Consider the following 18,728-nt stretch of genomic DNA (forward strand, 5'->3'; position numbering starts at 1 on the left):
TTCAAATATAGTAATAATCGTACATTATATCATACATTAAAATAGAACAGCGAAATACAAATTAGTTTTTAAATTTTCTGATTTTTTTAGATCTACTTAGTAAAAACTTTAAATTTAAATATTAGAACAATAAAAATTGCTTATGGTAAATAATTATATGTATCATTTACGAAGTTTAACACTGTTATATGATTTTGTCTTTCATATATTATATTATATAATATTAAAAGACATATAATTACCATCAAGTTGATCATGATTCAACCATAGGTTATAGGTATACCAATGAACCGTGAGACAAATACCTTCATAGGTTTAATGTTCGACCTGGTTTTTAAGAGCATTGGCTACTTGCCTTAAATATTGAAAGAAACGGATTTGGGTTACCTACGTTTAACAAGATAAATGGAAAATAATAGGTAGGCTCCATAAGTTTTTAAACTAACACAGCATTAACCATTGTATATTCTCCCATTCTCTAAATTCACCTGTAATCTCAGTTAAACTGGAGGGGTTTAAATCGCAAAAGAAACAGTAAAAAACCATATTCAATAGAAAAAACTATGTTGCTTTCTTCTCTCCCATTTATACCTTATCTAAGATTCACTAATTCATTATTATTTGAAGGAGAGATATAAGGTGAATTGAATAATTAAAGAAGAAAAGAATGGAAAAGATCACAGGTTGGATCATCTCAGCTAACAAACTAACATTCTAACAACAAACATAGCCTGATAATAAATAAAAACTGTTATCTGCAGCAACACAACCCGAGCCATTTCTAATATGGTAATTGATTTTGCAATACATGGAGAATAGCTAGAATAGACATGCATGTCCACAAAAGCATTATTATGTTGATAACTGGGCAGGACCACGTTCATAACAAGAACAAACCTAGGTCTTTTGCGTAATATATTTGTATAGTCATTCTTAATACTTACAGAACAATTAAAGAGGGAAGTGGAGCATCTTGGTTTTGCAGAATAATCAGTGGAGCATCAGCACTAGGCATTTTGCAGAATTAGCATAAGCAAAAAACTAAGATGCAAATTACATTTTTGCATCAGACATCAATGAATCAAAACTTAGTGAGACACTTAAGAAGTGTGAACTATTGTATACACACAATATGCCGATAAATTCCTTGACCAATGATTTTTAATCATTAACGCTAACTGATTAATGAAATAGCAAAACTACCATAACCATTCATTTCTAGCGCTAACTGCTTTCACATTAGTTGATACAAGTGGAAGAGTTCCGTAAAGTGATATCAAGTCATTGAGACATTTGCTTCTCCTGTGGCTATGCCCTCTCAGACTGCTAATAGCTGATGCGCCAATCTCATAGATTTTGCCTGCAAATTTCATGTATAAGTTTTGATATTCCACACTAACTTCAAGCTGAGTGATATACATAAAGTACTAGCCAAGACATAGAGATCAAGTTATCATTATCTAGCTTTTCTAGACCTCACAAGCAAGTCTCCACCCAAAAAAGAAAAAAATGACCGCATTAATTTTGTATCCAATTATTGTGTTCTACAATCTATACTAGGAATAAAATCAACCAATTCTAAGAGTCCACAGGAAAAAAAGTTAGGGCCGTATTATCCAATGTCATGAGGATATTAATTAAGTAGCATTAAATAAACCTTAATAAATGTTTTTAATTACATTCAAAAGTGAGTATTACATAACTTCCGTGTTTTTAGAACAATAAGGCTGTGTCTAGCTAGCCATTTTAAATCTTATAGCTTAATTAATTTTTAAGTTTGTGTAACAAAAAATATATATAAATATGTTTGACAAATGAGTTTATCTTACTAGGCTATAGTATTTCACTATTTTTTCATGCACTACCTGAAGTAGTATCCAAGCATTTAACTTGTCGTTAATTTTTCATTTTTATTCTTAATATTTTAATAAAAATCCTCCTTAATCCCCTCATCTCAATAAAAATCCTCACCCGCAATAAAAAAAACTAAAGCAATAATTACCTACCTAAAAATATATTCTTGTCTATAAAAGAAAAAACAGAATTAATATGAAAAAAATCATATAAACATATTATGTCATTTTACATTTATGAACTAATTCACAGTTAATTTTATCAAACACCTTTAATTCAATAAGTGTTTTTTATAACCAATTCAATAAGTTATATTAGTAACTATTAGTTAAAAAATAGCTTTCCAGCTAATTACTTAATTATGCCAAACAGCTGATACTACAATATAGGAGCAAAGTAATAATTTTATTCGAATAGTTTTTAAATTTCTTATTGCTGTGAGCTATGAAATATGAAGCTATGATACTACAATAGAGGAGCAATGTTTGTGCTAGACACTAATACTAAATTACTAACTAGTAAATACAAGAACCCAGAATCTTCAAAAAAGTACTACAGAATTTAAAATACAACTTAGTATTCAACATCAAGAAATTTTATTAGAATAACTTCATATCTAATTGAAATGCACAGATTGAATCCTTCTATTTTGTGCTTTGCTACATTATTAATTGATATGTCTATGTTTAATAATGTTTAAATCACATGTCTATGCCTGTTTCAAAGTAGCAATGTTTGCACAATTTCCAAATAACAAGCAAAATCTGTAGATTGATAGCATATGCGAGAAATTAATTTACTTGGAAAAATACATGCACTGAAACTTCAACAAATATTTTCTTCTAAATTTTAGTTATTACTGTAGACCATACACAGCAAACTGAATCCTATCCTTAAAAGTGAAAGAACAAAAAGTACCTTTCACCCATATTGGAGGACCACTTGTGGCATTAGCAACAAAAAGGGACATTGCAATGTCTTCACAAGTTCTGTTGAAGGCAACAAAGTTGAAATTCAAACAATATCAAGGACATGGGAAAGAATAAGTGATAAGAACAAATTTAAAATTCTTGAGAGGATTAACCATATATATTACCTCTCCCTGGAAACATAGTCCTGAATTGATGGAGACATCTCGTGAGTATATAAATCCAAGTATTTCCTGTGAAAGAATGCAGCCTTTGAGAGAACCATGCTATAAGTGCCCATCCACCAAACAGACCACCATCCTCCATACCTGTAATATGCAGCATTGTTTTGCTGTAGTATATGAAGAGAAATCAATCAGATACAACATGCAAACTAACATGAAAAGTTATATTCAATAAGGGTAAATCAGAGTTCCATTGAGTTACCATCAAGCAAGTTGCATGAATACAGTGGACATCTACATGTTTCTATTATTTTTTTCTTTCTTTTTTTAATATAAAATAGAGTAGTAACATTTCTTGAGTTTTTCCTACCAACAAGTCATTTCCCATCATTCTGAAAAATATATTAGTTCTGAAAAAGCATCTCTGAAATGAGTTTGTCTGAAGGGTGTAATGGTGTATCTACTAGTAAACTTTAGAGGATTAAAACACAATACACTTAAAATTAAAATGAGGATGGATGCACCCTTACTTGCTTACTTTAGAGATAGTATTACTGTAGAAGATCCTTGTCTATATTAGTTTGATTTTTTCTCCCTCAACCCCCACCCACAACCCCATATGTGGGAGTTGCAATTGCACCATTCTTGTGTAAACAATTAATGAAGTGTTCATCATCATATAACCAATCAAAACTCAATGTCAAGCTCTGAATTTAGTCAGACTTGACCGTATGACCATATAGCTAATCCTATAAAATACTTCAGGTTTCAGCATCCTACTTGCAAGCATTATTGCAAAATGCAAACCTCAAAGCATCATTGCAAGCACTATAGGGAGTAAAATTCAAGCAGTTCAAATTTAAGTAATAGAATGGGAAAGGTAGTAGTTTACTAATAACTAACCTCCTTATCCAGCCAGTGAATTCGAGGAACAAATCCCACCATCGTAAATGGTGCACTTTGCCAGACAGAGAAAGCAAAATCTAGAGTAGAGCATGGAACAACCACATCATCATCAACTGAGAAAATTGCATCTGTCTTGAGGTCCTTTATTGGCTTAAACCTGCTGTTTGGCTCACCATCTGCATTGATGTCAAATCTAAAGTTTGGTTTATGAGCTTTCTGAGACTTCAAAACCACAATCTTATTCAGATATGTTTTCAGCCTCTCGGATGGTTGTTCACTTTCACTCCACACCACATGTATTGCATCAGCACTTTGACAGGATGCATAATGAGCAACAGTTTGTTTCAGAAGAGATTTATGCCTCCAAGTGTTTATAAGCACAGTATAGCCACCCCTGAATCATAGATTAAATCAGTAGTATCAGCAGATCAAGCTCAAATTATAAAAACAGCAAAATAAAACTCAACAATGAACAAGAACCACATTGAACGTCATTGCATACAAGAAAAAACCACTAGAAGGAAATATAAGGGTATGTTTGATTTCTACTTTCAAAATCTGCTTTTAGCTTTCAAGAAAACAAAGACAACAGACATTTGCACCAAGGTCATGCCTCAGGACATGCAGCACAACTCCGCCAGATGACTCACACCCTATAGTTAGAACCATGAAATAGAAGAAGATGTCGACAAATATCTCCTAAATGTTTATGTTTTTAGGTTTTTTAAACACTTGTTTTGAAAATAATTTTTAAAACATAATAGATTTTAGAAGAGAAATTCATTGCTGAGTAGTACGAAATTATTTTAGAAAATAGTTTTTACGACCAAAAGGTGAGAACGAAGTCAAACAGGCCGATATAATTGTTTGCCTAAAACAATTAGAAAATAGGCAATCTAACATTATGACTTTCTAATTTCTATAGATAGTAATCTAAAAGTTCTTTGTTGCTTGCACACATCATGCTGAATCAAACAACCTAGCACATCAAATCTATCTTTCGTTTTGAGAATTTCTCCAAACAATGCAACGCAGAGTCCTGATTGGCAACCGTGTAAATCTTCTATGGAGAATTCGTAGTATAGAAACTTTCCAATTTCACAATGCAGAGAATTTTCAATATTCATGCTAAAAGTAGTTCAAGCAAACATCACTTTTCAAAAGAGGAAAGGAATTTTTTTTACAGATCAAGTGCATCCTCAGAGGAAGGCAATTCTGCTCAAGCTAGACATGATTCGTGGTGAAAAAAATGGTTAATTTCATTAAAAAAAATGAAGCCCCCCCAAAAAAAAAGACATCGAGTGAACAAAAGCAGATAAAAAAAAAAGGTAAAATTGCAGAGAAAAACAGATCTAATTTTCTTTATATACCTTGAAGTGGAGGAAACCGAAGAGGAGTGGTGAGGGTTCCATCCCATCCACGAACTGAGTCTGGAGGAGACAAAAACGACGATGGAGAGAGCAAAAAGAACTAAGAAGAGCTTGAACTTGGCGGCGCCGAGGAACTGTTTGGCGCGGCGGAGGGAGAGAAAGGGGCGATTGCTGTAGGAGCTGCGGTTGGCTGCTTTCTGCTTCGCCGGAGAGTCGAAGCCATCGCTAGCGTCGGCGGCGACGCGAATCTGAACGAGGTTGGACATGGCTCAAGGTAGAACATTCGGGGAATGATCCGAAGAGAACGCCGTGACGATTGAGGTGGTGGAGGTGATGTTGATTTGCATCATCATCGCCGTGGTTGCGCGTGTTGATCGCTTCAAACTACAAAGGGGTGCACGGTTCGGTTCCTGCTTCAAAACGACGTGTCGCTTGATGGACACAGAACCTCAAAACGACTCATGGAACAATTTTAACACACTTATCGTTTTGTTTTTCTTAGCCTTAGCTTCATCTTAGCAATCAAATCCGACTAATTGAGAATTTTATAATAATAAATAAAATATCATCAAGAATTATTTTAGTTAAATATTAAATTTAAAATTAATTAAATCATTTGTATTTGATTATTTGATTAATACAAGTATCATTTGTTGTATATGTTGTATATGGACATAATTAAAACTTTTTAATTATTTATGGGTTCAAATCTCTTCACTAACCATCTAACAATTAATATTTATCAATTAAAAAAAGTTGGATTGAAATTATTTATATTTAATCTTGGTTTTCTCGTTTTGATCTTTCATGTATATTTCTTCATTCTTACCAAAACTATTAATGTTTAAGATTATTACACATATTTCAAGAAATATTTAATACTATTCTCAAACTACATATTTATTATTTAGATTATATTTGATAAAATTAACTGAAAAATTAGTTGGGAGTTGTAAGCTAAAAAAAACTAATTAAAAGCTAAGGAGTTATTTGATTGAATCATAAACTAAAAAATTAAATGAAAGCTAAAAAATTATTTGATTAAATCATAAGTGTTTGATAAAATTATTTGAAGAAGTAACTAAAAAATATAGAATTACATAAATAAAAATATTTATGTAACGTTTAAAGACAAAAAAGAAATGAATATAATAAATTTTACCTTAAATAAAAAATACTAAAATAGAAATCTAATAAATGTTTAAGGACAATAGAGAATAAATATAAAAACTTAGAAATTATAAGTTAACGTTTTAAAAAATTATACTTCAAGTAGGGTATAAAAATTACTAGAAACAATTAAAAAAACTCGTTTATTAAATAGTCAAACATAATTTTCAATTAATAAAAAATAAATAAAAATTAGCTGAAAATGTCTTATCAAATGCACTCTTAGTTTAAAGTTTTAATTATCCTTTTGATTTAATTGTTTTTATTTTTTGGTTGTTTTTTTGTTTTCATTTTCACTCAAAATATTTTAAAAAATCTAACCAATCATATTTTCATCATTATTTTCTATTTTCAATGAAAATAAAAACAAAAAACCAAACACCTCTACGTCTACGAAATAATCTATCTTCATTTTATTTAGCCCGCAAACATATCGTGTAACTTGCGGGCTAACAAGCTAGCTCACGGGTCGCTTAAAAAACAAAAGTAGGAAAAAAAATGTAAGCCAATTTGTGCATCATAAAGTTTTATTGGTGATTTTCTTTTTCTCACACAAGAAGCTCAGCCTTAATCGAATGGAACTAGAGCTTTGTACACCCTATTATGTTTTTGTTTTTTATTCAACAGGACTAAGACTAAGGAAACTACAAAGAAATAAAATGAGGGATCAAAACCCCTAAAACATCACTCCTTCCACCCACAACTGAACACAACCTAAGGAGCACCTGGCTCACATGAGCAGGAGGATGCTCAAGAATCAAGAAATTCTCTACCATAGAAGAAGCATGGTTGGCCAAATTAATATGTTTTTTTCAGATTTCTACAATATGTCTTTTAAATATAAATTAACTAATTTTCTTTTATCCTTATAAATCAATATTATATGAGATTTACAAGAGTCACACTCAATCAACCAAGCTCTAGATCCCTTGGTTAAATGAGCTAATCTAAACCCAACTAAGACAATAAAATTACTCCAGCATAAGGTAGTGGATAACACTCCAGCATAAGTTATTATCTCTAGATCCCTTGGTTATATTCATAACACCCCTTGTTGTCTAAGAATAATTTGAACTTCAAACGTGGTGGATTTTCATACAAAATGAATTCCAATGTCTTATTCGATATGAAATGACATTTATGTAATTCAACCAATCAACCTCTTTTACCCTTTCTTGTTGGATTATGAGTTCCAGTGAGTACCAATGATTCACACCCATAGTTGTCTTGTCAGATATTACCTTCCACAAACCATGCTGCTTCTTTTGATCAGAGAACATTGAAAAATGGCTTTATAGGACCTGTGCATGCAGGTGGATTGTTTAATGCATTATATCACGAACAGAACTAATATGTACTACTGAATCGCGTGTCTGACTCTGTACAATTACTTTGGACCACATATTATTATGAGGCCAGCTATTTAGCAGTTGAGATGCACATGCAACGAGCCTGTTGTGTTCAACTCAAAATAAATTCGCATGCAGAGCAGAGAGAATGGTGAAGAATCAATGAAATAGCTGGAAAAGAACAGTGGAGCGCTCAATTAGTAAATGCTTCATCAAGTGCATGTTTGGGTTAAAGTTTGTAATCTTAAATTTGAGTTAAACTTAAGTTTATCAAAGAAACTCAAGTCTGTCTTACTTCTAGAAAATTGAGTTTCCAAACAAAATTTTAATGTTCAAACATACTTTTGAGGTTAACCAAACATGTCATGAAACTTGGTTTATAAAAATACGTTTAGCACTCAAAAATACTTTTTGAATGATTAACCAAACATGACAAATCAAGTTTTGAATTCCTACTAGGAGAAGTGCCAACATATATAATGTCTGATAGTGTCTCAAAGGATTGTCTTCACAGGAAGATACATGTAGGGAAAACAAAATTAAAATTAGTAAATGCTTCTGTCCATCCTTCTGTTATCAATTAAAGTGACAGTTCCAAATGGTCAAAAGGGTCTGTCAAGACTCAAATATCATAAATGACGAGTGATGTTTACCTACACAAGGAAAATTAACTCCTGAATAGTGTTATATACTCATTTGTGACAGTGAAATCCTCACTCGTGGCATCCAAGTTTTATTAGACTCGATGCTGTATATGATCTGCCGAAGTGCCAATTAGATATTTTAAGCACAAACAAAAGATTGGATGAGCATTTTATATATTGTCTTCTCATTGTTCAATTCCTCAGGCCAAAAAAATACAGATACTAAATAGGAATATTCGGAAAGCATGGGTATATAATCTTTAACAGTGGTGGAACAAGTAGCTAATGTAACCATAATAATTGAGAATCAGCTATAAGTTCCATTTGTAGGCAATTTTAAGCATTCTGCAACTTTGAATCTATGAATTATAGGTGAATGATCTTGGTTGAGTTCTAAGATGTAGGAAAAGGCACATAGGATTGAACACTAAGATAATAACTTCTCTTGTAATACAAAAGGGTGGACTTCTAGTTCCTAGTACGGAAGATTTTCTTATTGCAACAAAGAAATACTACTGAACTTGTAAATAGTCCCGTTGAAATTCACATTGGTGGTGGCAGCCATGTTATCACAATGGGGCTTCTCACAGTGTGCAAACCATCCTTCCATTCCATACTTCCGAATTCGGGAGAGGTTTGCCGAACCTTTGGCTTGAAGGTAATCTTGTAAGACAGCTTCTGGTGTTTTCCGGTAAAATTCAAGGTTTCTGGCTCAACTTTGATAGAAGCACCTTTGAATGGTGAGACCACAACATGGTATTTGGAATCAGGAGGGCCAACATTGGTGACAGTTCTGTGAACAATCACAGGACTGGGGAATGAAGTGGGTGTTTTCTGGGTAAACACTGATGATATGGCTGGGTAGTTCAAGTCCCCTGGACTTGCTAGAGAGTGTCTACAAGATCTGTTTGAATATTTGGCAAAAACTTTTAGTTGTGTTGGAGTCAGATTCTGAGTGCATAGAAATTCAAAGTAGTCCTGTGGCACAATGTCATAGACCAAACCAGGGTCAAGAGCTCTAATAGGGTCAATGTGTCCAGCACCATGATCATAAGGACTTGATGGTTTAGCAGTTGAGGCATCTCTGAGAGTTTTCTTGGTGTTGTCAAGAACATAAGCTGTTGTCATCAAAGCAGATTTTATAGCAGCAGGACTCCACTCAGGGTGCCTAGACTTGACCAAAGCTGCTATGCCACTCACATGAGGGCATGACATTGAGGTGCCAGAGACTATATTGAACTTCACTTTTCTGTTGTCTATTTTCAAGCCCGATGGACCAATGGCCTCACTCCAAGCAGCAAGAATGTTCACCCCAGGAGCCACTAAATCAGGCTTCAGAATGTCAAGGGTGAGAAAATTAGGCCCTCTTGATGAAAATGCTGCCACTATAGGAGATGGTTTGATTCCCAACCTTGTACCTTTAAAAGCTAGAGTTGCAGTAGAACTTTTACTTGATAGGACATAACTTTTGAGCTCTTTTCCTTCTTTCTCTCCTATTGCAACTGCTGGAAGGAGGTGAGAATCTGCAACCAGTTCTTCTCCATTGGCTTCCGTGTTTGTGAGAATCATTCCCACCCCTCCTGCACTTCTCACCACATTACCCTTCTGCACTCTAGGACTAAGGCCTCTATCACAAATTACTATCTTTCCTGACACCACTTTAGGATCCAAGGTCCCTTCCAAGCACATAGATCTTGGATCAACCCTGCTAGAATTGCTCCCCATGTACACCAAAGGGTATTGTTTCTCAATTGATAGCACATTTTTCCCTTTATAGAGTGAAACTCCAGTCACTTTTTTGCCATTCCCAAGCCTAACATCCGCTGGAAAATCCCTATCCATTGTGCTGGCTCCAACTGTGGTGATCCATGGTGACACATTGGTGAGGCTGGCAGGGTCAGGTCCTGCATTTCCAGCAGAACATGAAACAAAAACACCCCTCTCCATTGCTCCAAATGCTGCCACTGATAAACTATCTCTGTAATAAGAGGAGACTCCACCACCCAAAGAGATGGAAAGAACATTCACTCCATCAGCCACAGCTTTATCAATAGCTGACACAATATCTGAGCTGAAGCAACCACCAACCCAACACACTTTGTAGGCTGCAATCCTTGCACCTGGAGCCATTCCTCGGGCTGTGCCATTAGCATAACCTAGAAGGTTAGCTCCATGCACAGGAGAGCCTCCAACTGTAGCTGCTGTGTGAGTGCCATGCCCATCTTGATCTCTTGGTGACTTATACTCTTTTTGCTCATTAATTCTACCAATTGCTGCTTCATATCCATGGTAGAACACTCTTGCCCCCACAACCTTTTTATTGCAGTGACTTTTTGTGAAGCCTGTTCCAATCTCACATGCACCTTTCCAATGAGCAGGTACTGGTCTCATGCCTACATCTTTGAAGCTTTCACTCTCTGGCCAAATCCCAGTGTCTACCACTCCCACTATAACATCATGGCCAGCTAGCTTCTCTGACCACATGTTAGTGCTTTTTGCTGGTTCAAGACCAAGGAATATTGGACTTCTTGTGGTGTGTAGCTCATACTTTGTATCAGGGAATATGGCCACAACACCTTCTTCAGCCTCTAGCTTCTTAGCTTCTCCTTCAGTTAACTTGGCTGCAACTCCATGAAAAGCATTCTGATAAGTGTAGATTATTCTCTCTTCATTGTCCATATCAGCTTCTGGAGATGTGGACAGTGCTGATTTCACCTTTGATGAATACCATTCAAGGTGGTTGGGGAAGGCTTTTGGCATTGTTGACTTATCCATTTGAATGAGGTAAGTCTTCTTAGAAAATTGAGCATTTGCTGAGAACAACATTGCAAAAAATAGAATATAGCTCGTTAGAGAGCAAGCCATGTTTCCCTTTAGGGTCTTGGCCATGTTTCATGCCAAGAAAGAGAAAACTAGAGTGTTTGAAGAAGGGTGTTGGGTTAAAAGTGAGGGAGTGTGAAGAGATTTTAAAAGGGGTTTGTGCTTCATTAATTTGTCAGTCTTCTTGAGGTAGTAATATTAAATGCTAGAATGGAGAGAGTGACCTTTTATGTGCCCCAGCATAAAGGTGGGTGGTTGCTTTGTGACTGACTAATTTGAATGGGGAGTTATGATAATTTCTCCACCTAGTGGCTGGTGGTAGAAGTTACTGCTTGGTTAAGGTCCTCTGACATCTTTGCAACACTGTTTTTCTTGGTTGATATTTGCACTTTGTGCTCTGCATAATTCTTTTAGTCATTGCTTATGGACAAGCAGCTTCGTGTGAGATTGGGGGCCTTAAATATATTTTGTGCTAGCTTGTTAGTTACACAATACTTGTAAGGAATGATTATATACTTGTAAAGGATAAAAGAGATCATTGATTTTGTCAAAAATTTAAAAGAGATTGATAATGAGCAGAAATCATGAATCATTAGTTGTATATAGTAATTCGTGTTACACGAATTCGTACCACTAAGCATTTCCCTTTGCTTGCAGTGGCGACTTTTAGTTGTCGCTTTTTCTTCTTATTTCTTGTAGGGTTGAATCTCATGTAGGAAACATCATATTAGTTTAGATTGGAGAGTTAATCAATTAGTGTCTCATTCTTTTATTAAAAATATTCTAAATTAATGAAATATATGTTTGATCTTATTGTTTAATTAGTTGTTATTTTTTTTAGTGAAAAAATTTAAGCTTATAATATTTTTTCATTCTTTTTTCTTTAATCAATCTTATAATCAAGTAAAATTATATTATCCAATACCATATAAATCATGTTTGTTCTAAAAGCTATTAAACCAAATTTACAGATACAATAAAATTCCAACTAACAACAATAATCGTCTCTATAATTTTTTATATTTTATTATTATTAACTTTTTCTTTTGAAAAATTAATATGCATGCCTATGTAACACACAACCTGGGCTTTTTTTTTACCATGTGGGATAATTTTTTCAGAAATTATTAATCGGAGGTATTTTTTTTTGAAAAATTATCCGATCAAGAATAAGTCGTGATTGACATGCATGACTCTCTTGTCAAAGTCGATCACTAATTTATAACTTGTGAAGTTATTATTTTTTTATTTTCTCTAAAAGAAGGGGTAAATGTTTTTATAACTTTCTTTTTGTGTCAGACCATTTTTAAAAGAGTCATGTCTAGATTTATGACTTTAGTATTAAATTTATTTTTTAATATGTTAATAAAGAAGTCGTAACATATTCCATAACTTTTATTGTATTTTTTTAATATGTTACATAGAAAATCATAAGTTATTCCATGACTTTAGTTTTTTATTTTTTTATTGTTTTCATAATTTTTATTCAATAAATTATTTTAATATTAAACACAAAAATTATTAAATAATAAATTAACATGTTAAAATGAAAATGACAACACAATACATAAATATAAATATAAGTTCAACAATACAAATTAATCAAAACATGAAATTGAAAATTTTACAGAATTTTATATATTAAGTTACTTAAATAGATAATTACGACAATTATGACATTCGATTATTCTATATAATGAGTATTTTTTAAGTTTATTTAGAATTGGTTAGTTCATCTCATTGCATACAAGACTAGTGAATGATCTTCCTAATATATCTCATTGCTTCAAAGGATCATGTATAAAATTTGGACTTGAATATTAAGGCCAATTTTCTTCACTTCCAAGGGAATATAATTCATGTTGGTAAACTTTGTAAATATTTTCTAATTGTACATATGTTCATCCTAGAACAAGAGGAAGAAGAGGTTATAGAAAAAAAATGATAATAACCACTAATAAATCAAGTGCAACAAGATAGAAGATCATATGAGACATATCTAGAAGAGCTTGGTGTGGAGTATCATTCCACTATTAATTTATTTTTAAAAATATTTCACCTGCAAGGCATTATTTTGTTTGAATTTATTATCCTTATGGTTCTATTAAAAAATTTAAGTATTTTATTTACATAAATTAAAGAACAAATAATAATTGATAATATAAGAAATAAAAAATATAATTCTCCACTTTTAAAAATATAATTATAAAGAAAATTTTAAAATAAAATATATTTTAAAAATATTTAAAAAAACGAAACAAATCTACTATAAAAATAGATGAAAAATAATAACAAAATTAAAAAAAAAAAAAAGCAAAGTAGTCCTGGATCAAGTAACGACTTTCTTTTACAATTAATGAAAAAAATTAAAGTCACAAGAGTTTAACAACTTTACAGTTGACCTAAAAAAACTAAAGTCATAAATATTTAAACCATTTCTTAAAAAAATGACTGATATTATGAGAAAGTCATAAAAATATTAATAACTTTTTTAAAAAAAATAAAGAAAATACCTTCAGAAGTCATAAAATGATATTCGATCGACATTGATAATAAAATCGTGCATGTCAATCCCAACTTATCCCTGATCCAATAATTTTTCAAAAAATACCCATTTTATAATTTCTGAAAAAAAATTGCCACCACATAATTTAAAAAGCCCACAACCCTGTATCTTGATGTAAAATAATGGGGTATCTAGCATTCTAGCTATAAACTTACCCTATGAAAGTTTATCGGTACTCAAAAGAAAATTTGCTGCCAGTATGTATGGTCTCTTGCGTGTAAGTGTAAATCACTAACTGACAGGATTTATGGGACCCAAGTAGTAGGTGAAGCAACTAATTAAATTGAATTCTTTTACTTTCACTAGTTAGGCTCTTCTCCTTAATAATGTTAGTAGCGTACTTTATACTCATACAACAGTATATTATTTTGCGTAATTATGTTTTGTTATGGATACGTATTTTTTTTTACAACGTTATATGAGTCGAATCGAACCAGAGTGAGCATGATTTAAAAATGTAAGTGTAAATGTTAAGTTGCAAATTCAGCTTGAGACTTCATATTTTACGCTCAATGTGCAATTTTAATTTTGCTTAGTTCTTTTTAAGGTTATATAACTCAAATTTCTGCCAACTTAACTTCCATTCCCAAACTCCATTCATCCAATACTCCATAATAGTATCAGTCACCCTAGCATCCTTATTTGCTGAAGTTTGAAATAGCCTCCTAAAGCAATCTTCAGACTTGTCTCACCTACCCATTTATCAAACCAAAATTAATGAAGTATTGTTTTCCCATTTCCTATTTTTCTATAAACTTCATAATTAAAACCAATGTTAATTACATCCTTTTACCTATCTAGGTATATACCTTACCTTCTTAACTACTTATCCCTATGCACCTTTAAAAAAAAAAAAAACTACTTATGCCTATGCAGTACACCTTGTGTAAATTACACTTAAGGGCAACCTATTTACAATTAATATACATAAATCTTGTCAATAATCAACTTGCTATAACATAAAATAATAGGCAGGCCGATTATTTACTAATCTTTACCGGTTGGTGCAAGGATAATATGGAATCACAAATATTTAAGTATTATATATAATAGTGCTCACGATCGAGCTAGTTAATTAATTAGCTTTTCAACGTAAAAGGAAAAACAAACTGAAACTCTCTCATCGAGACACTAGAAAAAAAAAGGCATATATAATCAAATCACAAGTCAAATACATGGTTCTGTTTTGTATGTAAAAATAAATCCCAGCAAAAGCACTTCTTGCACTTTCAGCGTCCGTGTCCATTGTTCCCACTATAAATACAAACTCCAAACTCAACTATTGCTCATACACTACCTACTCTTTCTCCTTTTTTTATTCCTTCCCATACAAAATGGTTCTCCAAACTTCATCTCTAGGGTTTATAGTGAGGAGGCACCCACCAGAGCTAGTAGCCCCAGCCAACCCCACTCCCCATGAAGTTAAGCTATTATCTGACATAGATGACCAAAATGGCCTTCGTTACCAACTTCCACTGGTGCTATTCTTTCCTTACCAGCCTTCAATGGAAGGGAAAGACCCTGTTGAAGTCATTAGAGAAGCACTATCCAAAACACTTGTGTTTTACTATCCCTTCGCGGGAAGGCTTAGGGAGGGTCCTGATGGCAAACTAATGGTGGATTGTAATGGAGAAGGTGTCATGTTCATTGAGGCTGATGCAGATGTGACAATTGAGCAGTTTGGTAATAATTTTATGCCTCCATTCCCTTGCTTTGATGAGCTCCTCTACAATGTTCCTGGTTCAGATGGAATGATTGACACCCCACTGCTGCTTATACAGGTTATCTTAGACATGCATTTTATACATTGAAATATATTTTCATTTCATATCATTAATAGAAAACATACATGCTTGAGAGAATTTTTTAAAAAAATTATTACTATTTTTTAGACAAAAAAAAACCTCAAAAGGGTTTAAATTAATTTTAATTTGAAACAAGAAGAAGTAATGATCAGGAAAATCATAAAATTCTGCCAAACTCATTTGCTAAATTTGCAAATGAGTCATGGACAAATTCCTCAAATTCATATTTTAGGTGCAAATGTCAACATATTTCTCACGAAACTATGGTCACAATACTATTTTATACACTAAAAATTTTACAAAAAAAGTTGCCTAATAACTAATCACTATAATTTTTAAAAAATTAATAAGGATTAACATTAAGTTAACATTGTCTTTCACTAACAAAAAATAATTTATTAATACAAATATTATGAATTTATATTAAGTTTTTTTAATTTGATAGTGTAATACTTTTATATGGTTGTCCAATTAAAATTTATTTTAAATGTGATTTTCAAAATATTATTTAACAAAAATAAATAATGTTATCATCACAATAAAATATTATAATTAATTGACAATATAAAACATTTATATTAATTATATTATATAGTATACCATTAATTACATTTTCATTAATATAGAACACTGTCATATGTAGATATTATTAATAAATTAAATGTTATTATAATAATTATTGTTAATAGTTTAAAATATATGCATTAATATATTTAATTTTTGTTAAACAAAAATTATATTAAATTAAAGAAGTCTTAATGTTCAATAATTTTTGTCAACCAATAAATAATATTTTTTTTTTACTTAATCCTAATTAAAGAAAGAATATACGCAACGACTAATAGCAAAAAGTAATAAACTATTTTAAATTCTCTTTATTTTGTTACATCATTTTTTGTTATCGTAATATTATTATAATAATATGTCGAATCTTTTAACACAACCCTTCCCCCGAAAAATTGAACACTATTTTTTCAAACACCTAATTTCTTTATCTATTTTTTTCTCATGATATGACTTGTTAATTTATAAAAAATTCTCATAGTATATATAATTTATTTTTTTTCCTTATAAAATATATTTTTAATCTCTTATCAAATGGTTTATGGTCATCAAGTGACTAAATATATGAGAAATTACAAATATAATTTACAAAATAAAATATGTTATACTTCTTGATGTGACAAGTAATTAACTTATCAACTTGACTATTATATAATTAGTTAACTTGATATTTGACAATATAAGTTAAAATCATTAATAGAGAAAAAAATTAAGCATCAAAATTGCTTTAAAAAATTGTTTAGAGAGTATAAGTAAAATTTGTAAAACGTTTAAAATTATAATTAACATTTTTTTATTTCTTTTTATCTTTTACGAAAGTCTGTTAAGAAAACAAATAAAGCAAATTTTCTAAGGACTTTCATAGAGCACTCTCAACTATCATTGTCAAACAAATCAAATACTACCTTAAAAAAGAAATAGTAAATAAAGCAAACCAAAGTGTGTTAAACACTCACTTTTTTAGATTCCGATACAAATGCTAATAGCTAAACTACTGGCTTATATAAATATATATAGGTAACACGTCTCAAGTGTGGTGGTTTCATCTTTGCACTCCGAATGAATCATACTATGTGTGATGGAAGTGGAATTTGCCAATTTCTGAAGGCGTTATCAGAGATAGCACATGGTGCACCAAAGCCTTCTATTCTCCCTGGCTGGCACAGGGAGATTCTATGTGCAAGAGAACCACCAAGAATCACATGCATCCATCAAGAATACCAACAACTACCACCTGATTCAAGAAGCATCTTCATACCCCATCAACGTTCCTTCTTCTTTGGCCCCAAAGAGATAGCTTCACTCCGTGCTCTTCTTCCCCACCACCTTGCCACCAAATCCACCTCCTTTGAAGTCATCACAGCATGCCTCTGGCGCTGCCGGACCGCATCACTAAAATGGCAAAACCCTAATCAAGAGGTTCGCTTGTTGTGCATTGTTAATGCACGCTTTGGAAACTGTAGGTTCAACCCTCCATTGCCTGATGGTTTTTACGGCAACGCTTTCGTGTTTCCGGCGGCGGTTACCACAGTAGGGAAGCTTCTGGGTCGCTCCTTAGGGTATGCAGTGGAGCTAGTGAAGAAGGCAAAGGATGAAGCAGATGAGGAGTATGTGCACTCTGTGGCTGACCTAATGGCTATCAAAGGAAGACCTTGCTTTACTAAGTTAGGGTCTTTTATGGTATCTGATCTCACAAAATCTGGGTTAATAGATGTTAACCTTGGATGGGGTAAGGCTTTGTATTCTGGGGTAGCTAAGGGTGGTCTTGGTGATATTCCTGGGGTGAGCTTCTATGTGCCCTACACCAACTCCAAAGGAGAGAGAGGCAGAGTCATTCCAATTTGCCTTCCTGAAGATGCCATGGAGAGGTTTGAGAAAGAGTTGCATGACACTCTCATGATCAAGAATAACATTCCAATGTTAATGTCCAGTCTCTAATTAAGGATATATGTATAATTGATAACTAAGGTGTCAGTGTCAACTTGTCGCTTTTAATTTGTGATAGTGTATAAAATATGTTTGTGCTGCGTGCCTAGGTTCACCGGTTTTTGATTTTGCATGCTGTAGTAAATAATAAAAATAGCAACTTGATAAAAGTGGGTCTATCTGTTGTCTGATTCTCTTTCATTAGCAAAATTGTTAAACTAGTTTAAACCTTACAACATTATAATATTATAGGAAAAATTGTTAGAAGAATTCATTATTTAAATGAATTATCATATGATTTAAAGTCATACATTATCGTCTCAAACCTAATAATATTTTATTAGATTAAAATATAATTCCAAAAATTTAAGATTTTGATTTGATTAGAATTATTGAAATAAATCAAAATCAATAGAGTACAAATAGAATTGTTGTAACATAGTAAATTTGAAATAATATTATTCCTTATCATTTAATTTCTTACTTCTTCACATAGTATTATTTTTGGTTAAATTAACTATTTGTTTTTCTTATTTACAATGGTTACATGTCACTCTTGAGGTAATATCTTATTTTCCCATTGTCTTTTAATGTTTGAGGTAGGCTAAATACTCATTTTGGTGTCATTAATTCCTAAAAAAAAATAAAAAATTCAAATTTA

The 18,728-nt window shown here is 32.3% G+C and overlaps 3 protein-coding genes across 3 annotated transcripts; 1 reads left to right on the forward strand and 2 right to left on the reverse strand.

The window, feature by feature from the left end:
* Positions 1–756: 756 nt before the first annotated feature.
* LOC114390949 (glycosyltransferase family 64 protein C4-like) lies at positions 757–5,735 on the reverse strand. Its single transcript, XM_028351894.1, has 5 exons — positions 5,224–5,735; positions 3,851–4,247; positions 2,951–3,114; positions 2,773–2,843; positions 757–1,360 (listed from the first exon to the last, which is right to left on the reverse strand). The coding sequence occupies exons 1-5, from the start codon at positions 5,487–5,489 to the stop codon at positions 1,200–1,202; spliced, it is 1,059 nt and encodes a 352-aa protein (XP_028207695.1). The 5' UTR covers positions 5,490–5,735; the 3' UTR covers positions 757–1,199.
* A 2,930-nt stretch (positions 5,736–8,665) lies between these two features.
* Positions 8,666–11,352, reverse strand: LOC114389629 (subtilisin-like protease SBT1.3). The gene has a single exon (XM_028350339.1). It carries the CDS (start codon positions 11,273–11,275, stop codon positions 8,930–8,932), a length of 2,346 nt encoding a protein of 781 aa, XP_028206140.1. The 5' UTR covers positions 11,276–11,352; the 3' UTR covers positions 8,666–8,929.
* A 3,754-nt stretch (positions 11,353–15,106) lies between these two features.
* LOC114390174 (13-hydroxylupanine O-tigloyltransferase-like) lies at positions 15,107–18,176 on the forward strand. The gene is made up of 2 exons (XM_028350874.1): positions 15,107–15,553; positions 17,159–18,176. The coding sequence occupies exons 1-2, from the start codon at positions 15,107–15,109 to the stop codon at positions 18,077–18,079; spliced, it is 1,368 nt and encodes a 455-aa protein (XP_028206675.1). The 3' UTR covers positions 18,080–18,176.
* Positions 18,177–18,728: the final 552 nt, after the last annotated feature.

This window comes from Glycine soja, chromosome 16 (assembly GCF_004193775.1).
Source record: "Glycine soja cultivar W05 chromosome 16, ASM419377v2, whole genome shotgun sequence".
Taxonomy (NCBI): Eukaryota; Viridiplantae; Streptophyta; class Magnoliopsida; order Fabales; family Fabaceae; genus Glycine; species Glycine soja.